General features: G+C 40.2%; 1 protein-coding gene across 3 annotated transcripts in view; it reads left to right on the forward strand.

The window, feature by feature from the left end:
• The first annotated feature begins 1,754 nt into the window (after positions 1–1,754).
• ppp2r5cb (protein phosphatase 2, regulatory subunit B', gamma b) overlaps positions 1,755–25,653 on the forward strand; it is a 32,966-nt gene continuing 9,067 nt past the window's right edge. The window contains exons 1-6 of one of the 3 annotated variants that reach the window (XM_080881741.1): positions 1,755–1,866; positions 2,381–2,440; positions 7,701–7,866; positions 21,948–22,147; positions 25,085–25,195; positions 25,287–25,379. In XM_080881741.1, coding sequence (XP_080737867.1) covers positions 1,840–1,866; positions 2,381–2,440; positions 7,701–7,866; positions 21,948–22,147; positions 25,085–25,195; positions 25,287–25,379 — 657 coding nt within the window. In that variant the 5' untranslated portion in view covers positions 1,755–1,839. Of the gene's footprint in view, positions 1,867–2,380; positions 2,441–7,700; positions 7,867–17,374; positions 17,574–21,947; positions 22,148–25,084; positions 25,196–25,286; positions 25,380–25,653 lie in introns of those variants that run through there. The other 2 variants (XM_080881742.1, XM_080881743.1) reach the window with 2 other exon arrangements.

Here is a 25,653-nt window from a genome sequence, read left to right on the forward strand (position 1 = left end):
GAAAAAGCAAAAAATCTTGTGTAATAAAAAGCAAAATGCTTGAGGGGAAGTCAAGAAATAGCAGATAAGTCTGATAATTATGCCTTTATTGGGAACAAATTGAAAGAAAGACAAACGGGGAAAAGCCAAAAGAACTTGAGGCTTCTTTTTTTGGCTATAATTTGGGAATTTGTTCATTTTTACGTAACCTCACTGAAGTCTTTTCCACAGTACTGATATTTCTTGCCAGATTGAAGCTACAAGGATATAGATGTTTGTGTTGAAAAAGTAAAAGTGGACAGAGAAACTCCTAAAGAGGAAGGAAAGGTTTATATAATACATCATTGCTGTAGTCAGATTCATCCAAAAATAACTTCCTTTTTTTGTCTCCTCTTCTACTTTTCTGCTTATCTATCTTTAAGCTTCTTCTAAGATACAAATGATCAAATTAAGGCTTACCCATTTTGTTATTTGTGGAAAGGCACATGTTTAACTCATAAGTCTGTGAAGGTTCTCAGTCATCCAGGTCATTGTAGTCTAAGGAGCTTGGGAAGAAAAGAGTCTGGACTCTCCACCATTTTACCCTATAACTGAAGAAGCTTCTCGGATGAGTAGTGAAACGTCTTCAAGCAACCTAAAGAAGTCCAGACGCTTTTTTCCCCAAGCTCCTTAGACTTAAACTCATAAGCTTAAACATCGATTTAGATATTTTCATGCATTCCGCACTGCTTTTATCCTATATGTCCAAGTCATTTTACACGTGTGGGTTCCTGTTAACTACCAGTAGATGGCAGTCGTTGTGCATTCAAAGAAGGTTCTACCAAGCTGTTCAAATATTCTAGAAAGCTCCGGCCTAGTAGGGGTCTCAACCAGCTGAAAGAAGAAGGTAGGTGGCGGAGCCTCACCTCTGTCAGTGCGCCCCAGGGCAGCTGTGTAGCTTGCCACACACCAGTGTATGAACGACTGAATGTAGTGTAAAGCGCTTTGAGGTCCGTAGGGACTAAATAAAGCGCTATACAAATACGGGCCATTTACCACTGGTTTTACAGGTGCGTGAATATATTTAGCCAAAAATATAACTATAAAGGAAAATTATTTTGACACATAACGAAGATGGTTCAGCCTGGTATAAAATGTTATAATTTGTTTTCACCATCCGAGTCTACCCAAAATTCTGCAGTATATAATACTACTACTTCTACTGCTACTACCACTATAATAATAACAACTTTATTTATATAGGATTTTTTAAACCTAGTTACAAATTGCTTCACAGTTTGGATAAAATCACTTATTAAAGATAATTCTACATATTCAAACACATTAGAAGAACAAGAGCCAAAAACACTGGGAGAAACATTAAGGAAACACAACTATGGAGACGAGTTTTTAGCAGATTCGCTCCTGAAACTATGGTATGTGCCAGGATTGGGATGCTCAAAGATTTTAGACGAAAAATTGAATGAAAAGGAATAAGTAAAATAAAAACTGTACCTGAACATGTATCTGTAATAAAAAAATATATATATATACACTGCCAACTCATTATGAGGGGGTCATGTGGGAGGCACTGATTGATTTTCCATGGAATGACCATAGGAAGTATGCTGTCGATGGCTGTAATCCAAAGTATCGGGAGCCTGTAATCCTATGTGTTGCTGTCCTGTCACCGGCAGGGTGCGCTCTCGGTGCCTTTACACTGGCCATCGTTAGCGTGACGCGCCAGAGTCAGCTGACTGAAAACAGCCAATCACAGCGTAAGGGCAGACTGAACCGCCTTGCAGTGTGCTGTCCTGAGAGTTGTCAAGGTTTTGGTTGTGGAGTATCCGTGAGGGGAGCAAGGGCGGTTACGCTTGTACAATGCCGAATAAAACGAAAAAAGATAAGGTGAGTTAGACAAAAGCTAGCAGGCCGTGTCCATAGTGAACAAACTTTGCACGAGTTACATTTCATTGAATTTATTGATAACGTGCCGGGTGTATAATACGACATTTTGCTACCAGCGCACTGTCCCATCACACAAACGTTAGCCAGCCTGCAATCATTACCTGCTAGCCCTATCCTGCCGTCATGTTAGCACTTGGCACGTTGTGCAGTGTTATGTAAATAGAGTACCCTTATCTTAAAGTGATACTTACATTGCACGTGTGTGTTATTTTGGTGTAAATTTAAGGACTTTTAGAAGCTGAAACCTCGGGTCGTGTAACGTGAGCTAGCTAACAGCAGACTTTACAGTGTGGTTAAACAGGAGTGCGAGACTGGGTGGGCAGGCGTGCTATATTTAGCTTGGATTTGTGCAAGGCGGCATTCACCAATTGCATTCACCTGATGTTGTCAACCAATATAAACTTCATTTAATTAAATCAAGTTTATAATCTTTTGATTGAAAATGTTTTTGCAGGAGTCTCCCAAGTCTGGCAAAGTGGGGAAGAGTGGAGGACAGGAGAATTCAGAACATGAGGTATGCTAACAAGGAAAACCACTCTAAGAACACATAACTTTATTTTTATTTAAAATGTATTTAACCCTCAAATTGGGACTTTTGAGATGTCAGATCTCGTTTGTGATAGTCCCCTGCCCAAGAGAACAACTCAAATAGAATGAGCATATACATTACCAAAGACCCTAAACACAGAGCGATATATAACATTAGATTAGATAGAGGAAATAGAAACTTGTAAATGATATATTAAAAGCTAAACAAGCAGTTAAAAAAAACCAACACACCCTAGACTCATCACAGATCAAACAGAGACCGCAAGGGTTGGGATAACCTTTTCAACTTGATGTAATTACCTCCAAGTCATTTAAAATTAAATGGAATTTAGTGACACCAGCTTTGCAAGAGGAGTATTACATTATAATTGGATTATTACTGCATGATAGTGGTCTCCAGTATTAGTGATTGTGGTTGCAATACAAATGAACGTACATGCTGAACTTATTTTTTCAATTTAAAAAAAATGAAGAGGGACACGATAAAGCTTAAGTTTTATTGTGTATATCTAGTTTATTGTCTTGTTATCAATTCAGTGTTTTGCAGATTACAATTTATAATGTTGCTCCTGAAGTGCCGATTCAGAATACTTAAATGCATCACAAAGGCCTCCACAAACCAGGATGCCTATGTTATATACTTGTGCAGAAATTGTATATTTTTCACTTGACAGCAAGTACTCATGCAAAAGGACAGGAAGCCTCCTGTGGAGTGGAACAAGAAAAGCTTATTCTGTTTTAGGTCTCATGATTCTTTGAACTCATCAGGGGAAAATTCTTCTTTGTGACCAAATTTGCTGTAGCGAGCTAACTAATGATGGATGTGAGTCACATGAACACCATAGTGAAATATGGGAGTATGGACTACTTGTGTTGGCCATCTCAATTTGAAAATCTCAGTCCATCACAACTGTGGACTTACTGTAATATTGGAAAAACATGAACTTTCTGTCATTTAATTGTTTATCTCTTACTTAATGGCTTTGTAGGAGTATGAATGGGAGTAGGGAGTGATTAATCAATAGGAATCTATGAACTCCTTCATATTTTCTAAAGCTGTCTGGCGTGCAGGATTGGAGTCTTTGCCATGCTCATTCTGGTCTGCTGGCCTTACATTTGACCTCCCTGTACTAATAAAACTAGTAAAATGGGATGATGATAATGACTGAACTTTAAAATCATAATCTCATAGCTGCATAGCCTTGGATCTTTAGTGGACCGGTGAGTGACTTCATGTGACTCGAGCTGCTCTCTTTTTGATGTTGATACCCTGTTGCTAAATGTGTCGTTAACACCAGTTTAGGGCATGTCTGAGTTCATCAATATTTCACCCATAATTACATGGTTGACCTGTCATACAGCGGCTTTAAGCAGAGAGCTTTACTTCAAAACACAAATTTTATTCAACATTCATGAAACTGCTGCCTTGTGATTTTTCTTAAGTAGGATAGCTATTGCTATTCATAAACCACTTGCTGCTAATGCATTGATCTATGATTTTCAGTAATAAAATTCCTTTGAGGAGTGATGTGTTGTGACTTGCTATAAAACCTTTTTGCTTACATCTGGATTAGGACGCATCTGGGGAAATTTATCTTTGGCCCTCATAACAAAATTGTTCAACATTGAGTTTGTCCATCTGCATTACTGGCATCTCATGTGAATCATTGCTTTGTTGTGCTGCACAGTCATACACTGCTTGTAAAAAATAAAATAAAATATGAGGAAATTCTGTGGCACCAGGAAGATAGCATAGTTTAAACAATGTTTAATGTTTCCCTATATGTGCAAAAGTTCACTTCAAGCTCAGTGTGAGAGTCATTACTTTGTTCAGTTGTCATTTATGATCTGACTACATTTTCTTTTCTGCTGTTTTATTGTGTGTTTGTGGGGAGGAGCTACCCACACTGAGCAGAGAAAAGGAAGATAAGGAAGATCTGACTTCCTTCATTCCTCAAACAACTAGAGGCTTTTTAATTTTTTTTAAAGGAAGGCAAGCATTTGAATGCAGTTATGTCGCGTGTGGAATGAGAGCTGGCAGCTGTTTGTGCTGCCTAGAAAGCAAAAGGCTCTTGCACAGATTACAATGTTCTCAACCAGGCTGTATTCCGGTGTCACCACAGATGGACTGAGTTTAGGTGGCAAGGTCTTTTGAAGTCTGCCCAAGTACACTTGACTCATTTTAACATTTACATATTTTTCTTTTCATCCTTTCAAGAGACCCCCCCCTCCCCCCCCCGTGTCCAATTTGCATATAAACCACAAAGGCACACATACACACAGATTATAGTCATGGCACAAATTTTGTATTGTATACAATATGCAACTTGAGTTTTTACAGTAGTCATTCACACTGGTTCAGAGTTATTGTGCCAAGAGATCAGATTCATTTTTATGAGCTTCTGGACTTAGCCCCGAAGCTGACATCCAGCATGTCACACTGACAACAAAAGCTTATCAAATGCCTATGATTATGTTTTTACCATATTATAAAAACATGAAATGAAAACTTTAGGCCATGACTGTACAAGCTAAATCTGTGGGAAACACACTATTTTATTGCCTTGTGTTATATACACAGTCCAGTTTATTGAGTTATAAAATCCACACTTGTCAGTTAGCAGATAATTTCATTAAGCTTTATATCTATTTCAGAGCTTTATGTAGTTACCAGTTTAATATAATCCCTATTATTTTCCACATTTGCGTTGTACATTTACAATTACAATAAAGGCCTTATCTGTTCTATTTTAAAACCTGTCCTTTAATAACAGCTGGCTAACAGCTGGCTAACAATTACATATATTAGTCATCCTTGCCGACCTACTGAAATAAATAAAAAAAAAAATATATATATATATATATATATATATATATATATATATATATATATATATATATATATATATATATATATATATATATATATATATATATATTTTTTTTTTTTTTTCAAGCTGAAAGTTTCAGGCTCTGCCAGCATTAGACTTGCGTGTCAGCAGCCATGTATTAGATCAGCTAGTGCACCAACCTGTGTCAAATTAAAATCGCTGGGCTGCAAGCTGTTGTCACTGCCCCCACCCTTCCTTTTTTCCCATATGCTCTGTCAACCAGAAATGCATAACTGTAAAGGCTGTTATGTAATATATATGTAACTTTCATTTGGCTTTAGGGCTGCCACGATTTGTCGACTAGTCACGATTACGTCGACTATCAAAATCGTCGACGACTGATTTAATAGTCGACGCGTCGTTTGAAACTTTGTACGATCACAAAAGACGCAGGAATAAGTGGCAGGATTTAAGAGTGTAATAACGGACTGAAACAGAAGATGGCAGCATTGCATGTACAAGGATGTCAGCTACCGTTAAACCCCGAAGAAGAAGAATGGTAAATGGTAAATGGCCTGCATTTGTATAGCGCTTTTCTAGTCCCTAAGGACCCCAAAGCGCTTTACACTACATTCAGTCATTCACCCATTCACACACACATTCACACACTGGCGATGGCAAGCTACATTGTAGCCACAGCTGCCCTGGGGCGCACTGACAGAGGCGAGGCTGCCGGACACTGGCGCCACCGGGCCCTCTGACCACCACCAGTAGGCAAACACGGGGTTAGTATCTTGCCCAAGGATATTTGGCATGCAGCGAGGAGGCAGCCTGGGATCGAACCACCAACCTTCTGATTAGTGGCTGACCTGCTCTGCCACCTGAGCTACAGCCACCCGAAAGAAGAAGAAGCAGCTGTGTCCCAGAATTCATAGCGCGGCCCAGCGCAGTTTCCAACAATGGCGGCAGCTAGTTAGTTTTAATGTTACTCTTTTTATTCTTTCTGGGTCACAAAATAAACGTTTAACATATTTTCAGGCGAGAATGTAGCTGTGTAAACCTCAAATATCTGCTCAGTTTATCAGGACACCACATATTTTCAAAAGCGCTCCGACGTTTTCAGAGACATCTGTTACCCACTAGCTCGTTAGCGAGCCGGGGGCTAGGCTCACTAGCGCCGTGAGAACACCGGACTCCCCGCAAATCGTTTTCAAACCCACCGCCGTCTTTTGCTACTCAGGTTAAATATATATGAGTCACTTAGATAACTTAAAATGTTATTTTTTTGGCTTTTTTTTTTTTTTTTAGTATTTTATTTGTTCCTGAGTAAATCAGTTTGTCTGAGATTAAAGTTATAGTTTTTACACAGCTGAATAAACGTCAAGCAGACAGCTGATTATCAGAAGTGTGAGATGCTCCAGAATATACTCCAGTGTCCTGTTATATTTTAGATAGCAAGGAGTTTATTAAACTTCACCGAAACAATCTGCAAATTTCATTAAAATTTAATAAACTATCATCTTGTCTTTATTTTTAGTTAGCACAGACCTTAAACACTTAAAGCTGTAAGGTAATGATAGTTATATAAGAGCAGATGCTGCTGGTGCAATAAGCTGTAGTTTTACGTCTAATGGATGATGATCTGATTAGTCGACTAATCGCAAAAATAATCGGTGACTAGTCGACTATCAAAATAATCGTTTGTGGCAGCCCTATTTGGCTTGTTGTCAGCAACCATAACTGACAAATGAAAATTTGAAGCATTAAATGAGAAGAACCATAGATGACAGATGTTTCTACTTTGGCCTAATATACTTACATGAGTTAATTCAGATCTTTCCAGTACATTAATATGTAATCGAGTTCATAGCAGAAGTCAGCACAGCGGCATTTTCCACTTCACACAACAGCTTTCTAGTGGCACAGACTGATTGTCTGTCTTGTAGTGTGGCTCAGACTGTGGCCAACTTTGTCTGGGTCTTAAGCGAATTTGATAAATCTCTTGTGACTCAGACTCCACAGCTGCATCAGGTGAATTAAGCTCTGTGTCATCAGGTCCACACTGATAAATGGATCCTAGTAGGAAGGCTGGATCAGTTGAACTTGCTGCTTTCAGGTGATCCCACATCAGGATGATGCACTATTGTAAAGAGTAATTGTACATTTGGTAAACGGGTTTGTTTTTTTTAATGAGCATTTTGTCAAGTGGATGGCAACTCAGTGTATATAATTAAAAGTACCAGTTGTGCTCCTTGGCTGGTGGCTGCATGCACACATTTTTATTAGATTTCTGCAGAGGTTCATTCGCCCATATTTTATACCTGCATCTTTTTTTTTTTAGTGTGTCTTTGCTCTTATGTCCGTGTAACTAATGTGTGTTTTCTCTTGTTTCAGCAGAGCTCTAACAGGAAGGCTAGCAATAGTGTTCCTCCAACAACTCAGCTACTAAAGGGGAAGCAGCCAGGTTCCCAGACACCTGTCAAAAAGGACAAGAGGCAGAGCTCCTCTCGCTTCAGCTTGAGCAACAACAGGGAACTGCAGAAACTTCCTGCTTTTAAAGGTATTCACCTGTGTGACAGTCTGAAATCCATTTTATGTAATCACATAATGAACTACAGAGTGCGCTCGATTTGGTAGAATTTGCATTTGTTATATATTCATAGAGAACGGAGTTGAGGTAATGTTTTCACGCTTCAGGGTTTTGCACAGAATTCAAAAATCAAATCAACCAAATTTGGCAGGTGGAGAAAACTACCTGGTCTGCCTGTGTATGTTTAATATGTAAGAAATGTCTCAAATGCAGATCTAGATAAGTGCACACCTCACAGAAATATGTACTAACAAGCACGTACTCAATTATTTAGTCACTCCTTCCCCACAGAAGTTCCCATGAGCATCCCTTGCTGCATCACCCCCATTTTAATACCAGGCTGAACATGACATTATGCAATATGTGGAAACAAACAGAGGACATGCATGGCATGGATTTTGCTCTGGATTTAACCCAAGCATCTATATTTAGTGATAATCCAGAGATAAAGCTTTAATTCCACGGCCCTTGTGTTTCCGAATGTTGCCAGTGAGCAGATAAGACATGTCTGCCAGCTATTACTATTCCTCCTCCTGTCTTTCCTCGTGAACTTTACAGATGTATATGGATATTTAGTGTCCAAGTTCAGTGCCAGATCCAAGAGCAACGAGCAAACACTGCTGCGACACAATAAATGCATATTGTCAGCATTGTCCTGTGTATACATGGATGACTGCACGCATAATTTCTCAGTACTTTAATTATAGTTACCTAACATAGTGGTATGCTTTACAGACAGTTATATTGACATTGTTGGCTGTTAAATAATCATGTAATTAAACTTCAAAAACAATTTTATAACTGATAGTGGCAATGGCACAACAGGAATTGGTTATACTGTTTCTGTTTCTTTCTAAATGTTCAGACTCAGGAAAAATAAGAATCTCGTAGGAAAAGGGTATTTTAGTGGTCCCCAGATGACTATTCTGTTTAGTAAGTGAAACAAAGTTGGGACATTGGAAATGTGCCCGACACTTTCAGAGTGGGTAGGGAGAATTATCCATCTCCTTTCAAGGACAGATATTTCCTGGATTGTTAGATTATTTACAGTTGATGCAACAGCAGTGTAAAGTTTATGGAACTGATGTAACCCCGAATGGTGGTGAATGCAGTCTCGTTGGGTTACTTGCTCAAAAGTTTCTGTATTTGGTAAAAGATATTGTGGACGTTCTGGCACTGATGCCGTGTGTGCAGAAAAGAGCGCTTTTGTTTTTGTTTTTCGTCATCGGTGGGAGGCTTGTAAGCTCACAGTAGAGCAAAGGCAGCGTTCTTCAAGGAGAATTTACGAATGTTATTTCTGTCTATGGAAACCTTGGCATGTAGAGCAAAGTTGGATTTCCTAAGGTGGCAACATGATAACAGGCCATTTATTGTTCATTGTGTCTTTATGCTCTGCCATAAAAAAATGATTGTGTCTTTATCTTAGCTAGCCGTTACCTTTGTAACGTGTGAGGAAACCAATAGGCTTAACTTCATTTCTGATACAGCCTGCTCACTTCCCACACCCCAATGAGAGCTTTGATAACATTCTGCAAAACATTATCCCACAGTGGCCAAGTAGATGTTATCACTTAGTCCTGTCCAAACAGGCTCCTCGCTTGGCCTGTTTTCATTCCAGGCATGTTCACCACCTCCTGATGGAAACACATGTCCGTGAGCCTGTCCTGCAGAGCCGCAAAGTTGAGGCGAGACTTAAAAACCCTGACCAGAAGCAGGCCTTTCCCATGAACTTCCAGATTCGTGTGTGCTTTCTTTGACTGTATGGTTCAAATTTTTGCATTTGTTTGGACGATAGTTTGGTTTCTGTTGAAACCCGATGTGGTGAGCTGCCGTTTTTTTTTTGTGTGTAGATTTTATAAGACAAAATACACAAATCCAAACTTGTTTTTTTTGTGTTTGGCATAATGTTCAGCTGGAGATCTGTCTGACTGAGGCAAGTAAACAGGAGATTAATTCCTCTTTCTTTGTCTCATTGCAAGTGTTATATACATGTGCCAAAAAGCACAGAACAACAACAGTTGCTCCCTCTGTATGGGTTCTCTTTTAAAGCAGGAGCTCTCCTTCATGGAGCCTTGGTCTCACAGGGTTTGGTGCCACCTTGTGGCTAGAGTGTCAAATATGAGAGGTGATGTTGAAGGACATGAGTATATCTACTTGTAACCAAAGTTTTAAAACAGATAATACTTTTTAATCTGATTTTTTTTTTTTTTTAATTGAGGGTACAGTTAACATAGTGTATGAAATTTGCAGTCCTTACCTTTTTAATGAGACTATGCTTAATGGCAATGCAAAACTTTCCCATGTTCCTTTATAATGTGAAACTGTTTTAAGGGGCACTTTAATGGATATAACTAACAGTCGGCAGACCGCAGATATGCAAACATTGTACACAATGTAAAAAAGAAAACATAAGGAAAATAAAACACTTAAACAGAAGGACACCAGGAAAAGCCTTACAAAAACAACATAATGAAATCATAATGACCGAGAATGTTTATTAGTCTGTGAACAGTAGTTCGTGCTAACTCTGAGATATGTTTTATTGAGTAAACAGTTGGATGAGAGAGAAATTGTGTAGAGTAAAATGTTACAGATAGTGACGAGGCTAAATGCCTATGTCACGGCAGATTCTGGTGGGTACTAAAATATTATTTTTATTGTCGCAGGTTAAGTTGGGACATTTCTGCTCTTTTATAAACATGTAGCTACTAGTATTCAAAGTAGTTTGGATTTAGTTTATGCGTCACAAATTGTTATGTTTCTCCCGTTGTTGTGTTTCTCCTGTTGAATGAGCGTAGTTCATTGTAAATTATTAATTGTCTGAAATGAATCTTATCAGTGAGAACGGTACACGGGCTTCAGCACTAGTCAAAGACACAATGGACACAAATGACGAAGCACGGAGCAGGGACAGCTGGAGACAGTGGGCTGTCCCAAGTCTAATAAGCTGCAGTGCTTCTGACAGTTCTGACTTTTTTTTTTTGGTGTCACACTGTGTGCCAACAGCTAGTTATGTTTGACTTCTTCAGTGTACAGTCATCTTCATTTTGAGGGATAAACAGTAAAGATGACAGAAGTTATATGGTCAGCAGTTATGTTTTTTTTTTTTAAGCATTTTTTCAGCCTAGCACTAGGGAGACAGGATAATGACAGCAAACGTGAAGATGTTAAAACTAAATAAGTTGTGTGTTTAGTTCTGTTATTGCTACCTGTAATACAGTTGTTTAGTAGGTGTCAATGACTGTTAGCAGAAAACACAGGTCTAAGTCAAACTACTAAAGTGTACGTCAGTCAGTTTTTATTTTTATGAATCGAAATGTTGCTTTTACTGTGGTTGTCTTTTAGTTACATTCTAAAGCTTCCAGGAAGTAATCTTAACGTTAAATCACTATTTGTCATGTCATGTCAGAGAAACGTCTTTAACTTTGAATACATGTGGGAGCAGAAAAAGGCCCCTACAACTCATGACAGAAACTTCCCGGGTCAGACATTTCATATGAATAAAAATACAAAAAAAGTCACTGGCAGTGATCATGGTGTTAAAACTGCTCAAGCTGTGCACTGGTTTTGCACGATTGGACTTTTCAGCATTGCTTCTAGAAGGGTTTTGTAGCTAGAAGTCAGAGAATCAGACACATTGCTATATTTAAGCAGTGAATATTTCATTTATGCATCAGCAACATTCAGAAATGACAGGATCCTACTAAAAAACATGACACTGTATCTGAATTGGTGGTCTTTTGTTTGGAAGAATAGTAAATATTGAAAATGGTATTTAATTAATTCACACACGTTTAAGTGACCAAACCGGTTCGTAAGCGGATACAAGTGTGGCCAGAGGGGTCTTCAGAGGCTCTACAGGACTGCTTTAATACTACAGACTGGAACATGTTTAAGCAGGCTGCCACCTATAACAACACCACTGACCTCCAGGAGTACGCAGAGACTGTTACTGCCTACATCAACAAGTGTATCGAGGATGTAACAGTCACGAAAACCATAACTGTCCGGGCCAATCAAAAACCATGGATGACAGGAGAGGTCTACAGGCTGCTGAAAGCTCGGAATGTTGCCTTCAGAGTTGGAGACGAGGCAAGCCTGAGGACAGCTAGGGCCAACCTTTCCCGTGGCATCAGAGAGGCTAAGAGACAGTACTCCAGGAAAATATCTCATCACTTCAAAGACAGCAGAGACTCACGGAGCCTGTGGCAAGGCATTCAGACCATCACAGATTACAAGCCCCCACCACAGACCTGTGATAGCACTATCCCCCTGCTGAACGAGCTGAACACTTTCTTTGCTCGCTTTGAAGTCCAAAACAGCACCACTGCACAGAAGACCCCACCCCCTCCTGGTGACCAGGTGATGACTCTGTCACCGGACAGCGTGAGGAGATCCCTCAGCAGGATCAATGCACGTAAAGCTCCGGGTCCTGACAACATTCCTGGTCGTGTACTGAGAGACTGTGCAGTGGAACTCACTGATGTCTTCACAGACATCTTCAACATATCACTCATCCAGGCTGTCGTCCCCACATGTTTTAAAGCCACCACAATCATTCCGGTTCCAAAAAAGTCCTCTCCCTCCTGCTTTAATGACTACCGTCCTGTTGCACTTACTCCCATCCTGATGAAGTGCTTCGAACGACTAGTCATGCAACACATCAAGACTGTCCTGCCCCCCTCCCTGGATCCCTTCCAGTTTGCCTATCGGCCCAACCGCTCAACCGATGATGCCATCTCCACTGCACTCCACTCGGCACTCACACACCTGGACAAAAATGACTCATATGTTCGAATGCTGTTCATAGATTTCAGTTCAGCATTCAACACCATAATCCCCCAACAGCTCATTCAAAAACTGGTCCAGCTGGGGCTCAACACCTCACTGTGCAACTGGCTGTTGGATTTCCTCACCGGAAGACCTCAAGCAGTACGGGTTGGCAGTAATACATCCAGCACCATCATTTTAAACACGGGGGCCCCGCAGGGATGTGTGCTGAGCCCCCTCCTCTTCACTCTGCTGACCCATGACTGCACTCCATCATACAGCTCCAACCTCTTCATCAAGTTTGCGGACGACACAACGGTGGTGGGTCTCATTAGCAACAGGGATGAGACCGACTACAGAAGTGAGGTGAGACGCCTGGCCACGTGGTGTGCTGACAACAATCTCTCTCTGAATGTGGAGAAGACGAAGGAGATTGTTGTGGACTTCAGGAGAATGCACACCCAACATGCTCCTCTGACCATTGACGGAGCGTCTGTGGAGAGAGTGAGCAGCACCAAGTTCTTGGGTGTGCACATCACAGAGGATCTCTCCTGGACGTACAACACCACAGCACTGGCCAAGAAATCACAGCAGCGTCTCTTCTTTCTCCGCAAACTAAGAAGAGCAGGAGCACCAGCCCCCATCATGTACACTTTCTACAGAGGCACCATCGAGAGCATCCTGTCGAGCTGCATCACTGTGTGGTTTGGAGCCTGCAATGCGTCCTGTCATAGGACCCTCCAACGCATAGTGAGAGCTGCAGAGAGGATCATTGGTGTCTCTCTCCCCTCCCTCCAGGACATTTACAGCACCCGTCTCACTAAAAAAGCCCTTTGCATAGCGGCTGATCCCACACACCCAATGCAAAGCTTCTTCAAGCTGCTGCCGTCGGGGAGGAGACTGCGGAGTCTCCAGGCCAGGACCAGCAGGCTGAAGGACAGCTTCATCCATCAGGCTGTCAGGAAGCTTAACTCCCTCCCGATTCTGCCCCCTCTCCCCTCTCTCCTCCACGGTCTCACTGAACTCTGTCACACACACACAAACACACACACTCTCTGACTCACTCACTGGCCTGCACCAGTTACCAGTCACTTTGTGGAGCATTGGACTGCCATTACCTCATAAGACTTTGCTGTTACACTTTCTCTTACCGTACACTACTAAATCTCCATTTGCACTATTTGCCTATTTGCACTACTCTGCCTGGTTTACACTCAATGTCACTTACCCATTATATTGTATATTGTATAGCTTCCTTGTTATATGTAAAATTGTATTTATTTAAATTTTTACTTTTTAATTATTTTACTTGCATTTTTTTAAATCACTTTTATATTTAAATATATTTAAATGTTCATTTGCTATTTATCTAGGGATTGAAGAGTAACGCAATTTCTATTCTCCGTATGTCCTGTACATGTGGAAGAATCGACAAATAAAGTTGACTTTGACTTTGACTTTGACGTTTACTATATCTGCAGGTCTAAAACTTGTTTTTGAACTTTGAAAAACGTTTTAAGCTTTTAAACTGTTGTACATATTATAATAACACATTCCTCAAGTTACCAGGTTTAAGCTGCAACATTAAATGCGATCTCCAAGCGTGTTTATCTTGCAGTCATCAGCCACAGGTGTTTTCCACTTGTGCAACATTTTTAGTGGCACAATGAACAAATCTGGGCTTTGTTTCTTAATATATCTGCTTCTAATGTGACTAATACAGATCAGCATGTATCATCGCTTTGTGATTCATCTTTGCGTTACGAGAAGAAGAAAAAATACGTTGGATCTTGATAAAGATGTCCCTATCATTGGAAGCTGCCTAAGTTCAGCCACTGTTGAAAGAGCCTGTGTCCTCAGCTGCGTCGATCAGTCTGTTTCTCCAAATAGATCTGAGCCTTAAGCGTTTACAGAGGACCGTGACATTGAAGATCAGCAGACCTGTGAATGAACCACTTCGTTGTGTATTTTAGGCAGTGCTGCTGATATCAATGATACGTTTAGAAAAAGCTCTGAAACCATGCTTGTGTTATAGCAATCTCACAAGTTTCTTCGCATTTAAAAAATAGCACAGACACAGCAGAAAGCTCGAGTTTGGTGAATGCATGTGCCAAAGTAGCATTTGTAATGAGTAATCCAGTATTTTCTTCTCATGGTCATGGATGCACTATGCCTAAGGTACAAAATGGCAAGAAAGAGCCCTTTATATGCCCAGATTAGTTCCTGCTGATGAAGTGCTCCATTATCGTATATATTAGGACCAACTAAACTAGATGTTAAGTATTACATCCATTAGGGGTGTAGTTGTTCCCATTTTGTACAGTTGACTTTAGTGTAAGACTTTTTACATCCTCTAACCTGCAGACAAACACGTATACAAGCTCAAGGTTGTGTAGCAGGAGCAACAGTGGCAATACAAGAACTGTGCAAGAACAAACAGCAGCCGGACTCGAACCACACCACACCTCCTGCACCTCCAGCGGAGAAGTGCAAACCCACAGGGAGGAACCGTGACACCATTATGTGCTTTATGAAATACCACACAAAATGCATTTTGCACAAACATTACATTAGCCTAAAACAGTGTTTGTTTGTTTTTTTGTTTGTTTTTTTTTTTTTTTGAAAGTGTGAAACTTCCAAAACACTTTATGTATTTTTCTTTTTTGAGCTTAAATGGTAAATGGCCTCTATTTGTATAGCGCTTTACTAGTCCCTAAGGACCCCAAAGCGCTTTACATATCCAGTCATCCACCCATTCACACACACATTCACACACTGGTGATGGCAAGCTACATTTAGCCACAGCCACCCTGGGGCGCACTGACAGAGGTGAGGCTCCCGACACTGGCGCCACCGGGCCCTCTGACCACCACCAGTAGGCAACGGGTGAAGTGTCTCGCCCAAGGACACAACGACCAAGACTGTCCAACCTTCCGATTACAAGGCGAACTCCCAACTCTTGAGCCACGATCGCCCCGAGCTTAACCAAACCTCTGTATAGAGTTACATCTGCTGGACAATATTATCCACAAATAATGATTCCCCTAATTACTTTTAAGCAGTCAAGAGTATATCAATGTCTTCCTTCTTTGCACATTATGCAGAAACTGCATAGAAAAAACAACCCTGTTGCCTTGCTGTAGTTGCTCGGCCAGTTTTATGTAATCTTAGCTAACGCTGCCAATCACTGAAATGACAGCAATCATAGTGCAAAAAAATAATGTCGTTTTTTGTCCTTCACAGAAGAGAAGTAATTGCGAAGGCTAGTATGCCATACACACATTTTAATAGAAATGTTTGTGGGTTGTCACACAGCTACGGTTATGAAATGTTCATTCTAATGGGGTAAGCAAAGTCTTTTTGTGCAGTCTTTTCTCCTCGGTGGCTTTCTTATGCAGCAAAAATTATTAGATTATATGTGACTGTAGTCCAAATCTGTTTAATTCACACCCATCTACACTGTATTTGCGTGGTTATTCTTCGTGCATAGGAATGCTTATGACTTTAGCTGAATCACTGTTTCGACACCTTGTCTGTATGTGCTTACTGTACTTTCAGTATGATGACACATATGGCATGCACAAAAAAAAAAAATGTCGGTGTATGTTCTGACTGTGTTTGTCTGTGTGCAGAGTTTTACAGAGCCCTATTGTATTCTAAGGGTGCAGTGGTTACTATATTTGGGAGTGCTACGCCAGTGACTGGGAGTATGGATTTCTTGCTTTTAATTGTCTGTGTCACCAATGTGCCCGCAAAGGTTTACAGTGCAGGCTTTTGTTCCCCAGTGCTGCTGATTCAAAATGTGGCTTTCTGCATATGCACATCCTGTGTTGCTCACATTGAGACTTCCTGCCTTCCTGTTTCTCTTGTCACATACACCTGGGCTCAGGCTGTGCTGCTGAAGAGCCATCTGTCATGCAAACACAGACACACGCGCACAAAGTTGGCACGCATGCTGGAAATGGCAGCAGACATTAAAAAAAGGTCCACTAGTTGATGACCAGTGTAAGGTGACATTAAGCATTGAACACCTTGTTGTATTTTGTTTTATTTAGGTTTGCCAATATGGAAAAGATATATATAAATCTTCTAAAGTTTGTATCTGTCTTGTGTGAAACTTGTATGAAAAGCATATAAGAGTGAAAACAGATATAAGATCCCTTGAAAAATTATATAAATGAAACTTCCATGTTTTGGATACTTCCTAAAACAATATATGAAAGTAATGAGAAAGTGGCCACTTTCATGAGTATATCATATAAGCGTTATATGATTCACTATATGAAGCAAGCTAAAGCTGATGCAAGTCTTTTATAAGTTTTTCTTATTTCTTTTCCATGTGGGTGTTGTTGGGAGTTAAAGACTAAAAGAGAAATAAATGGTTTCCTTTGTCCTCTGCTTCTTACAAGCAACCTACATGTTGTACAGTTATTTGTATTCCATGGTATTATTATTCCATTTGTGGTTATTTCAGAACCGGTTAAATGGAATTCAGGCGAGTTGTTTGTGCTTTAAAAACTCCTTGACAGATGTAGGTTCTTTTGGCCCAATCACAGTAACTGGCCCACCCCTTTTCTCCCCACTCCAATAGCCAGTCTCTTTCCTCATGTTTATTTATTCTGACAGCCCGCCCATGTGATTGCAGCTAACCAACCAGGTTGCTTCTGTGTGGGATGACATCACTAACTAGCTGGTTCCCTCCAGCAGCAGGGGAGCTTCATTTTCTGCTCAGTGTTCGTGCTAAAATGGAGGCTGGCTCCTCGCCTTAGCCTGGGCTACCCTCTTCTCTCCTGTTTCCTGCCTCAGCTCACTGATGTTGGCATGTACTAGAGCTGCCGGCGGGATGGTTCTGGATGGACCGAGCGCCAATGGGCCTTTCCAGCCTGTGGCCCTCATGCATTTTAGAGGTGAGAATAGGAAATCTGCTGCTGTGTACTGGTCTGTTTAAAGAGGAGGTGGGCTTGAGTGTTAAGCAGCCACAGCTGGTGATTTAAAAAAAAAAAGAAAAAAGAAAAAAAAAAAGCTTGATATTATATGTATCATTACTTTTGTGGAGGCGAGTTTAAGAGTTTTTTTTAGTGTTGTTTGCACGAGGGTTTTTGAAAGAGAAAGGAGGTGATTGTGTTTGTATGTCAGCAAGGAAGGGTTCTGCCAAGACATTGCAAAGCTTAGCTTTAGTTTAGGGGGGGGGGTGTAAGATTGGTAGTTTTGAGTCTCCCCTCCCCCATCAACACTATTGATGTCATAGGAAGTGAGGTCAAAGCTTGTTGTTAGTTTGTATATGTCTGTATTGTATTGTTGCAATGTGACTAACATAAGTAGAAAGGTTGTTTGATGTTGTTGTAGCTCCAGTGTTCTTTTTGAGTTGACGTTGATTCGGACAAACTTAAGGAAGCTGGAAGCTGTCTCTAGATGAAGTGGCAGTGTGTGTTTAACATGCAGCCAATTATTTCATATGCTTGCTGCTGTCACAGTGATGTCAGTATCATGGTGTTGCTTATGTGGCTGTTAACATGGTCTCGTGACATTTATATGCATAGTGATAATTACAGCAAGTTATGGCAAAAAGCCACCGGTCCCTCCTTCGGATATCCTGTGTCTGAAGGGACAGATGGTAAGCGCACCACATTTGCCATTAGGGACACTTTATTAATCAGTTATTTTCATATTCCGTAGTACAGAATGTCTGAGTCAAGAGTTGTGCTTAGAAGCAATTTGTGTTCGTGGCTGGCTTCCTGTATGCATGCTGGAGCTTTTAGACGAGTAAAGGTTATTCACTGATCCATGCAGAGACGCTCGTGTGTGAAGTCTGCAGTTGCACAGCAGGTCTCTTAATATTTTAGGTCTGTTCAGAAACCCTACTGCTGTTGTGTAACAGGAGCTGGTAGACCTCTCAGCACTCAGAGGCTGATGAGTCGAGGTGCTCATGAGTCGGCCTGTAACAGTAATAGGAACAAAACTTGATGCAGGTGTACCAAGCCTCAAATAACTCAGCAACCGTTTTTCTGTATTCATCTTACTCTTTTCGCTATAAACACCACATTTGACCACCTCCCCTCTACCCTTAATGACAAGTTTTGACACCTCAGTGTTTATCAGTAAAGATGTTGTTTGATGACCATTATGATAGTTTCTGGGTTTTTCAAAGGGTAGCTGAATAAGCAGAGACCACCCTCACGAATCTGCACACCCAGTCATTTTGTTCTATAAGCAGCTCAATTCAGAAAAGACCTTAAAGGGTCCTTGTAGGATTTCAAGCGTTAAAGAGTTAAGGGTAAAATTTTGAGACTTCCTAGTAAAACAGATGCTACTATATTAACTTAACACTTATAAATATTTTTATTAACTTGCATGCATTTAGAGGGGATTGTTCATCATTTTGACAAGTATTTGTGCTCACTGTCCAAACAAGGCTTAATATATATATATATTTTTAAACACACTGTACGCACTTAAGCAGAAGCAAGCTGAATATTAGTCATGAACACAAAAAGTGGTCGTGAGTTTTACTTTCACAGTTAGTGCACCTCACTGGAAAGGAAGACACTCTTATGTAAACTTGCTCCAGAAATACAAAATGGATGTTGTGGCAAAAGCTCAAGAGCTTGGCTGATGTTTGACCTTTTACTGTGCTCAATTGGATCCTGTTTGCGGATAGTAGTTTGAATATGGCAGTTAGTCTTCTAAATATAAATTCAAAAATCTTCCAGTTTTTTCCAAATATCTTATGGCATGTATAACTATTTGTATAAAAACAGACAAATGTAAAACAAGAGCCAACAAAGAGCTATTAGATAAGAAAGGAAGCAACAGTAAAGTAAGGAAGCTTCACCACAAAGCTTTGACACTGTAACAGTGTTGGGGAATTATAAAGCAAATACATTATTGATTCAAAAGGGTAGTCTACCTAAAAGAACTCATAGGACAGCTTTGTTTCATGCTGTTTTAAATGCTAACGTTTCCTCTGTGACTAATGTGGAGGTGTGCTGTCAGTCGCAATTTGAGGTTCTAGTCTGTGAGCATTGCCTCCATTACTGAATCTTTTAGAATTGACCTATTTTATTGGTGCCAGCTGTTAACATTTTGTCTGGTATCAACTTATGCAAAGCAGGGTCTGCACAGAAAATACTGTAGATATATAATTACAGATTACCGTGCTGTTTTAACTCTTTATTCCAAAGTGTTCAAGAAAGCCACTGGACGCTTATAAATGTATCTGTAAGATTACTGAGTGTAGCAGGGAGTGCTGACTGACTTATTTTACTCCATGATTCATGTTTTGCATGATGCCTTTGGCTGACACTTTTTTTCAGCCATAGCTGATGTGATCAGCAATTCAGCGGTCTCTTGATTCCAGTGTAGAAGCAGCAGACATGCGTCTCTGATTAGCAGTGGTCACCCCCTGGTCCAAAGTCCTGTCTCTGCCTGCAGTCACCATGGTGATGTAGGGTACACATGCAGATTGTTAATGGGGAGAAAAGAAAGACTCAAGAATCACAGACTGTGATGAAGAGATTAATGCTGCCCCATAGGTAGGTTTTATAAGGTGACATTCTGTTTTAAGACACTAATCCCTGTGTTGGATGAAAATGAATGAGCACCAATCCACTTCTCTTGGTTTCATGGTATTTTCTGGAGCTTGGGAATCGGATGAGCTCAGGCTAATTCAGAGGAGAAGCTTCCTTTCTGTGACTCGTGTCATTTATTACAGGCTGCTACTGACAGTTTTGATCATTGTAAAGAAAAGGGAAATAGCTGTGTCCTAGTGAAGGCCCCATCACAGTAGAGTGCATAATGCTGGGGTTATTTGGTGCTATATAGGCTGCTTGTAGTAATGGCGTCCTTTCTACTTTTGTCAAAAAAAGGTGAAAGTAAGTTGCACTTTATTCAGAGCTCTTCTTCCTGAGTGCTGCTGATAAAGGGAGAGAGCACACATTATAGCTATTTCTAAAATTGCTAAAATGGTTACCTGTAGATTTAGAGTAGGTCTTGTTTATAAAAACGTCCGTACTTTCATACCTTGCACTGTTGCACACCTTATGATGTATGGAGTGTGCAAACCCTTCAAGCTCTGTTCAGGTTCCCTCTGAGCAGTCCAGAAAGTTGATTGAAATTATGATCTATTTTAATATATAATAATTCTGTTTAGAAGCTTTGTTATTGTCACTTAATTACTTAATTGCAGACAAAAAATGTTTTCATACTTTTCTCTAATCGTTCATATCTTTAAGGAAGCTGTCAAGTGGTTATAAATCATTTAAACTGACACTGATTGGAGGTTAGCTCATTGTGCAAAATTCATTGGCTGCAAAAACATGTAATTTTTTTTAATTGCAAGCTAATAATGATACACAGGTAGGTGTGGCCCCACATTCCCAGAGGGTGATTTAGATCTTTTGCATCATTGATGTGGCGATAACATAGCAGTCATTACCTCACTAAGTTGAATTGGTTGCTTTTTGCTTTAATAACTAGAGGAACGTGTGTATGTGTGTGCAGAGTTGAGTTTGAAATCATTTGGATGAACAGTTTTCATTTTTTACCAAAGGATTTCACAACAGTTGGCGCACGGATACGTCAGCTGCAGGGCTGCTCTACTCTGTGATTGGTTATTGCTTTAAGCAGCTGTGATTTGTTATTTGGCTGTCAGCAGGCTTTCATCACCGGGTACACTGGCAGCACAGAGAGAGCTGCTGTGCACAGTTGATGCATGGGGCACTGGTAACTTCATTATCTATCATGTGACGTGCCACCCGGATATATTCTGCTTTATCAACCAAAATGCTTATCTCCAAGCAAACAGCTGAGCTGCTGTGCACAAATTCACAGTTCCAGTGAAGTCTGTAGAAACAATGCAGTCGTGCCCAGAATAAAGCCAGCAAGTCGAAATGTTCTTTCCTCTGGAGAAGCACAAAATATGTGTATCTGGTGTTTTTATTAAAGAGTTTTCAGTAGGAAATCCAGCATTTCCTGAACTATCAAATAAATGAAAACACACACACAAAAGCTGCAACCGTTCTGTCTCAAACAAGCACAGCACAGCTCAGTAAACCTAAAGTTATTCAGAGACATGCCTTGCAGTCTATAACATTATAAGTCCTTTGTGATGGATCACAGCAAAATAAAATATGGTTGTAAAATGAAGAGATTGCTTAGCAAAACATTTAAAAGTAAGTCAGCCTGTCGGTATCATTGCTGCTCTAATGTTAAAAATCATTGACATTTTGCTTTGTGAAGAGAATTTGAATTTAATTCCAGCCTTTCTTCTCTCTGTTTCACAGATGTTCCCCCTGCAGAGCAGGAGAAGCTGTTTATCCAGAAGTTGCGTCAGTGCTGCGTTCTCTTCGATTTTGTCTCAGACCCACTGAGTGACCTGAAATGGAAGGAGGTGAAACGAGCCGCGCTGAGCGAGATGGTGGAGTACATCACCCACAACAGGAACGTCATCACCGAACCGATCTACCCAGAAGTGGTTCACATGGTCAGTGTTACAGTAAACAGTGGAAATGAGAAGCTTGGACCAGTTGTTTTTATTTTATTATTTTATTTTGACCTGGCAAATGTTTAATAAGTAGAGAGTATAAGTGAACATAATTAACTAAACTTAGTTAGCCATCTTTGTACTTTGTATCACTCAACTCCTGGAAAAAAGTAAAGCCTTGCATAAAAAGCGATTTGGTTACTCATATTGCAAAAGTATGTGTGGACTTTCTGTCTCGAAAGGCTACATCTTATGTCAACTTAACTTTCAAAATAAGAGTAAGGGAATTTTCCAGTTGTAAATAGGTCACATCATTGTCGGAGATGGAGGGAAAAATTAGAAGAAAATGCAAAGTATGTTGCCAAGATACATGGGACTCCCACCCAAGTCAGGTTTAAGTGTGAGGAAACTCTGCCACCAGTGTTTCCATGAATGAAAGCTTTAAATGATTTAGAATAGAACATTAAAATCTGTAATGTCCTGTGATGTACTAGTGCTGTGGTTCTATAGCTGATGATATTTCTCATAAAGCTTTTTATCCCATAGAATATGCAATGTGTAATATGGTTTGGGGAATGTTTTAGTAGTTTAGGTCTAAAAATATTCACTTACACAAACTCTGCATTGTTCCTTTATAATTGCTTTATTTCGTGTTAGTGAGATGTCACGTGTCACTTCTCTTACTGTAAAATTGTGTAAGTTGTAATTGTGAAAAAAGGCTCAGTGGAAGCCACATGGCCTCGGAGAGCCATCTCACCCGGTAGATTCCCTTTTCTTTCTTTTTTTCATGTTTGTGATGAAGCTGATTTGTTTTCTTCAGTTTCATTTTCGCAGCATGGAACGAACATTTTGTGGTTTTCACTTGACCCATTTTAGTTTTTATTTTGGTAGTTGTTTTTTTTTTGCCACAAATCTTTTAAGATCATTTAAATAATTCGTATGCAACCAGGTGATCTGTTTGTTTTCTTCAGCATGTCTCTTGTTTGAATTCGTCTAAAGATTGTTCGTGTATTGCACACCCTAAATTGTTTGTACCCCTCAATGGTGTAGGTCTGAAAACTGCTCGTTTAATCAGGGTGTTGCCAGTGCAGCTGTGTTGGAGCTCCTGCTGTAGATTGGAGAGGTGTTCCTCTTAGGTCGTGGTCTCAATGTGTTCCTGGTGCCAGATTTGCTTTCCCAAGCCAAATTAAAAAGCCTTTGATGTTAATCAAAGGCCGGCCTCAATGCCACATGGTAAACTGCAGATGATCAAGGTGCAAATTTCCCCCCCGTCCTCCTTTGCCTGGGCTTTATTTGATCAATGCGGCAGAAAATGCAACTGAGCTGTCAAATCAGCATAAAAATATACTCTTACTCCTGGCAGCGCCTGTCCCCGTACCCCCTTAAAGACAAGGGCTCTTTGAAGTCCACTGATGGCTTTTATGATCAAAGTAAGTAAAGAGTGACACGACATTTTCCTTTATGGTAATAAAGTGTATTCTGATGCTAAAACTTTGCACATTATTTACTTCCGTAAGGTTTCTGTATTTCAGAGCATTTTTGACATCTCAGTGTTCAAGCATCATTATTTAAACAGGCATTATTTGCACTACATGGCACTGTAACAGTGGTTTCGTTGTCCTGATCTATTTGTTGAAAGTAAGGAGTGATTTCTGCTTGGAATAATAACCTGATGGTGAATGAGTGTTTTGACCTCTGATCGACTGGAATCCCAAAGGAGTTCTGAATGCGCCGTCTCAGAGGCAAAATAGATTCTTCACAGTCTGGGGTCTGTACAGTCACAGAAATAGGCCAGTATGGACAACTAGCGCAAGAGACTGTTGATATCCACTCACCTACCACCTTTTTATTAATTCTTTAATACAAACAATACCTCAAAGTTGATGTATTACACTGAACTTGTTAAAAAACAGTTTAAGTCTGATATGTTTGCACAATGTGTATTTAAAATGTAATCTCAAAATACTTCACTGGTCTTTCTTTCCACAACATTTTAACGTCTTTGCCCCTTACAGAGTCTGCTGTATTTTGCAGATATTAACTTATCCATATTGCACATTTTTGGTGATGAATCAGTTTCACAGCACTGCTCTTAATCTGAAGAAACGAATATACACCAATCCCCAAATCAACGCTCACTGCCTTGTTTTGCCTAGTATACCTAATATGTGCTGTGGATGTAGCATGAAAAATGGATACATTTCAAAGCACAGTCAGTCCACAGATACACAGATTCATCGTAGTTAAATGTATGAAATATTAAAAAGAGGAAGATACGAGCTCAGAGAACAGAGAGAAGCAAACAAATCTAAAGGCTGATTAAAAAGCAACATGAAACACAGTAACCTACACTCTGTTCTTGCTTTTCATAATATCTGATTTTCATTACATTACAGCATTCCAATTTTGACATAACTGTGGCTCGTAGGAGTACACTCAAACCTAAAGGTAACATTAGCCACAGCAGCTGCTCATACTGAATTTAATAAGGCAGGTCTCCTTCACAGCCGGGGGCGGTGCTTATCAGGTTTTGACGTCTCAGTTGGTTTTAACCTCGAAGGGCTCAAGAAGGAAAAGGAAGGAGAGGATGTAGTCAACTCATAATTTGTGGATCTAGACAATTTTTAAAAAATGGCAAAAAGTGGATTTTGCAACATTTAAACACGTTTATGCTGATAGAAATATTTTACTTGTCTTTTAAAGGCAGTTTGGACAGTACATGGTCCAATGGATTTGATCTATTTGTTACTACAGGTTACTGGCAGCCTACGTAAACAAAGAAATGGTGATGTTTTAAATATTGTGTTTTTATGCAAGTAAAAAGGGCAGAGGCCACCGCTTCCTTGAGCGGTTTGGATTTCTGTGGGGGAAATGTCTTTTTCAAGTTTATATTTATCTGGCATGTCCGATTGTCTGTCCTCTGTTTTTGTTTCCCAGTTTGCTGTGAATATGTTTAGGGCATTGCCGCCGTCATCCAACCCCACGGGTGCAGAGTTTGACCCAGAGGAAGATGAACCCACTCTAGAAGCTGCGTGGCCGCATCTACAGGTACATGCATCACACCCACATACATGGTTTAGTCAGAAAGAGCCTGTTCACCTATTTCTGTTGTTTTAAAGTCTTTGCCCCTCTTCCACAGCTCGTCTACGAGTTCTTCCTGCGGTTCTTAGAGTCACCGGACTTTCAACCAAACATAGCCAAAAAGTATATTGACCAGAGGTTTGTATTGCAGGTGAGCATGTTGCTAGAGCACAGCTTCTTTCTCTGTAAAGAGGAGCTATGATGCTCATTTCCACCTTGATATTTTTATTCTTAACTAGACAAGCTTTGCATGATTGATAGTTCAAAATAATCCTTGTTTATCGCATACCAGTGCTTGGTCCAGCCCCTCTGTTCGTGCACTGTCTAAAACAAGCTGTTTTAGCTCCTCTGCCTTTATGCATGTGGGTGAGGCATCTGCGTGTACAGCTTTGAATGTGCGCACAGATGCCTGGAAAGAACATATT

Source organism: Rhamphochromis sp. 'chilingali' (assembly GCF_963969265.1).
Source record: "Rhamphochromis sp. 'chilingali' genome assembly, chromosome: 5".
Lineage (NCBI taxonomy): Eukaryota > Metazoa > Chordata > Actinopteri > Cichliformes > Cichlidae > Rhamphochromis > Rhamphochromis sp. 'chilingali'.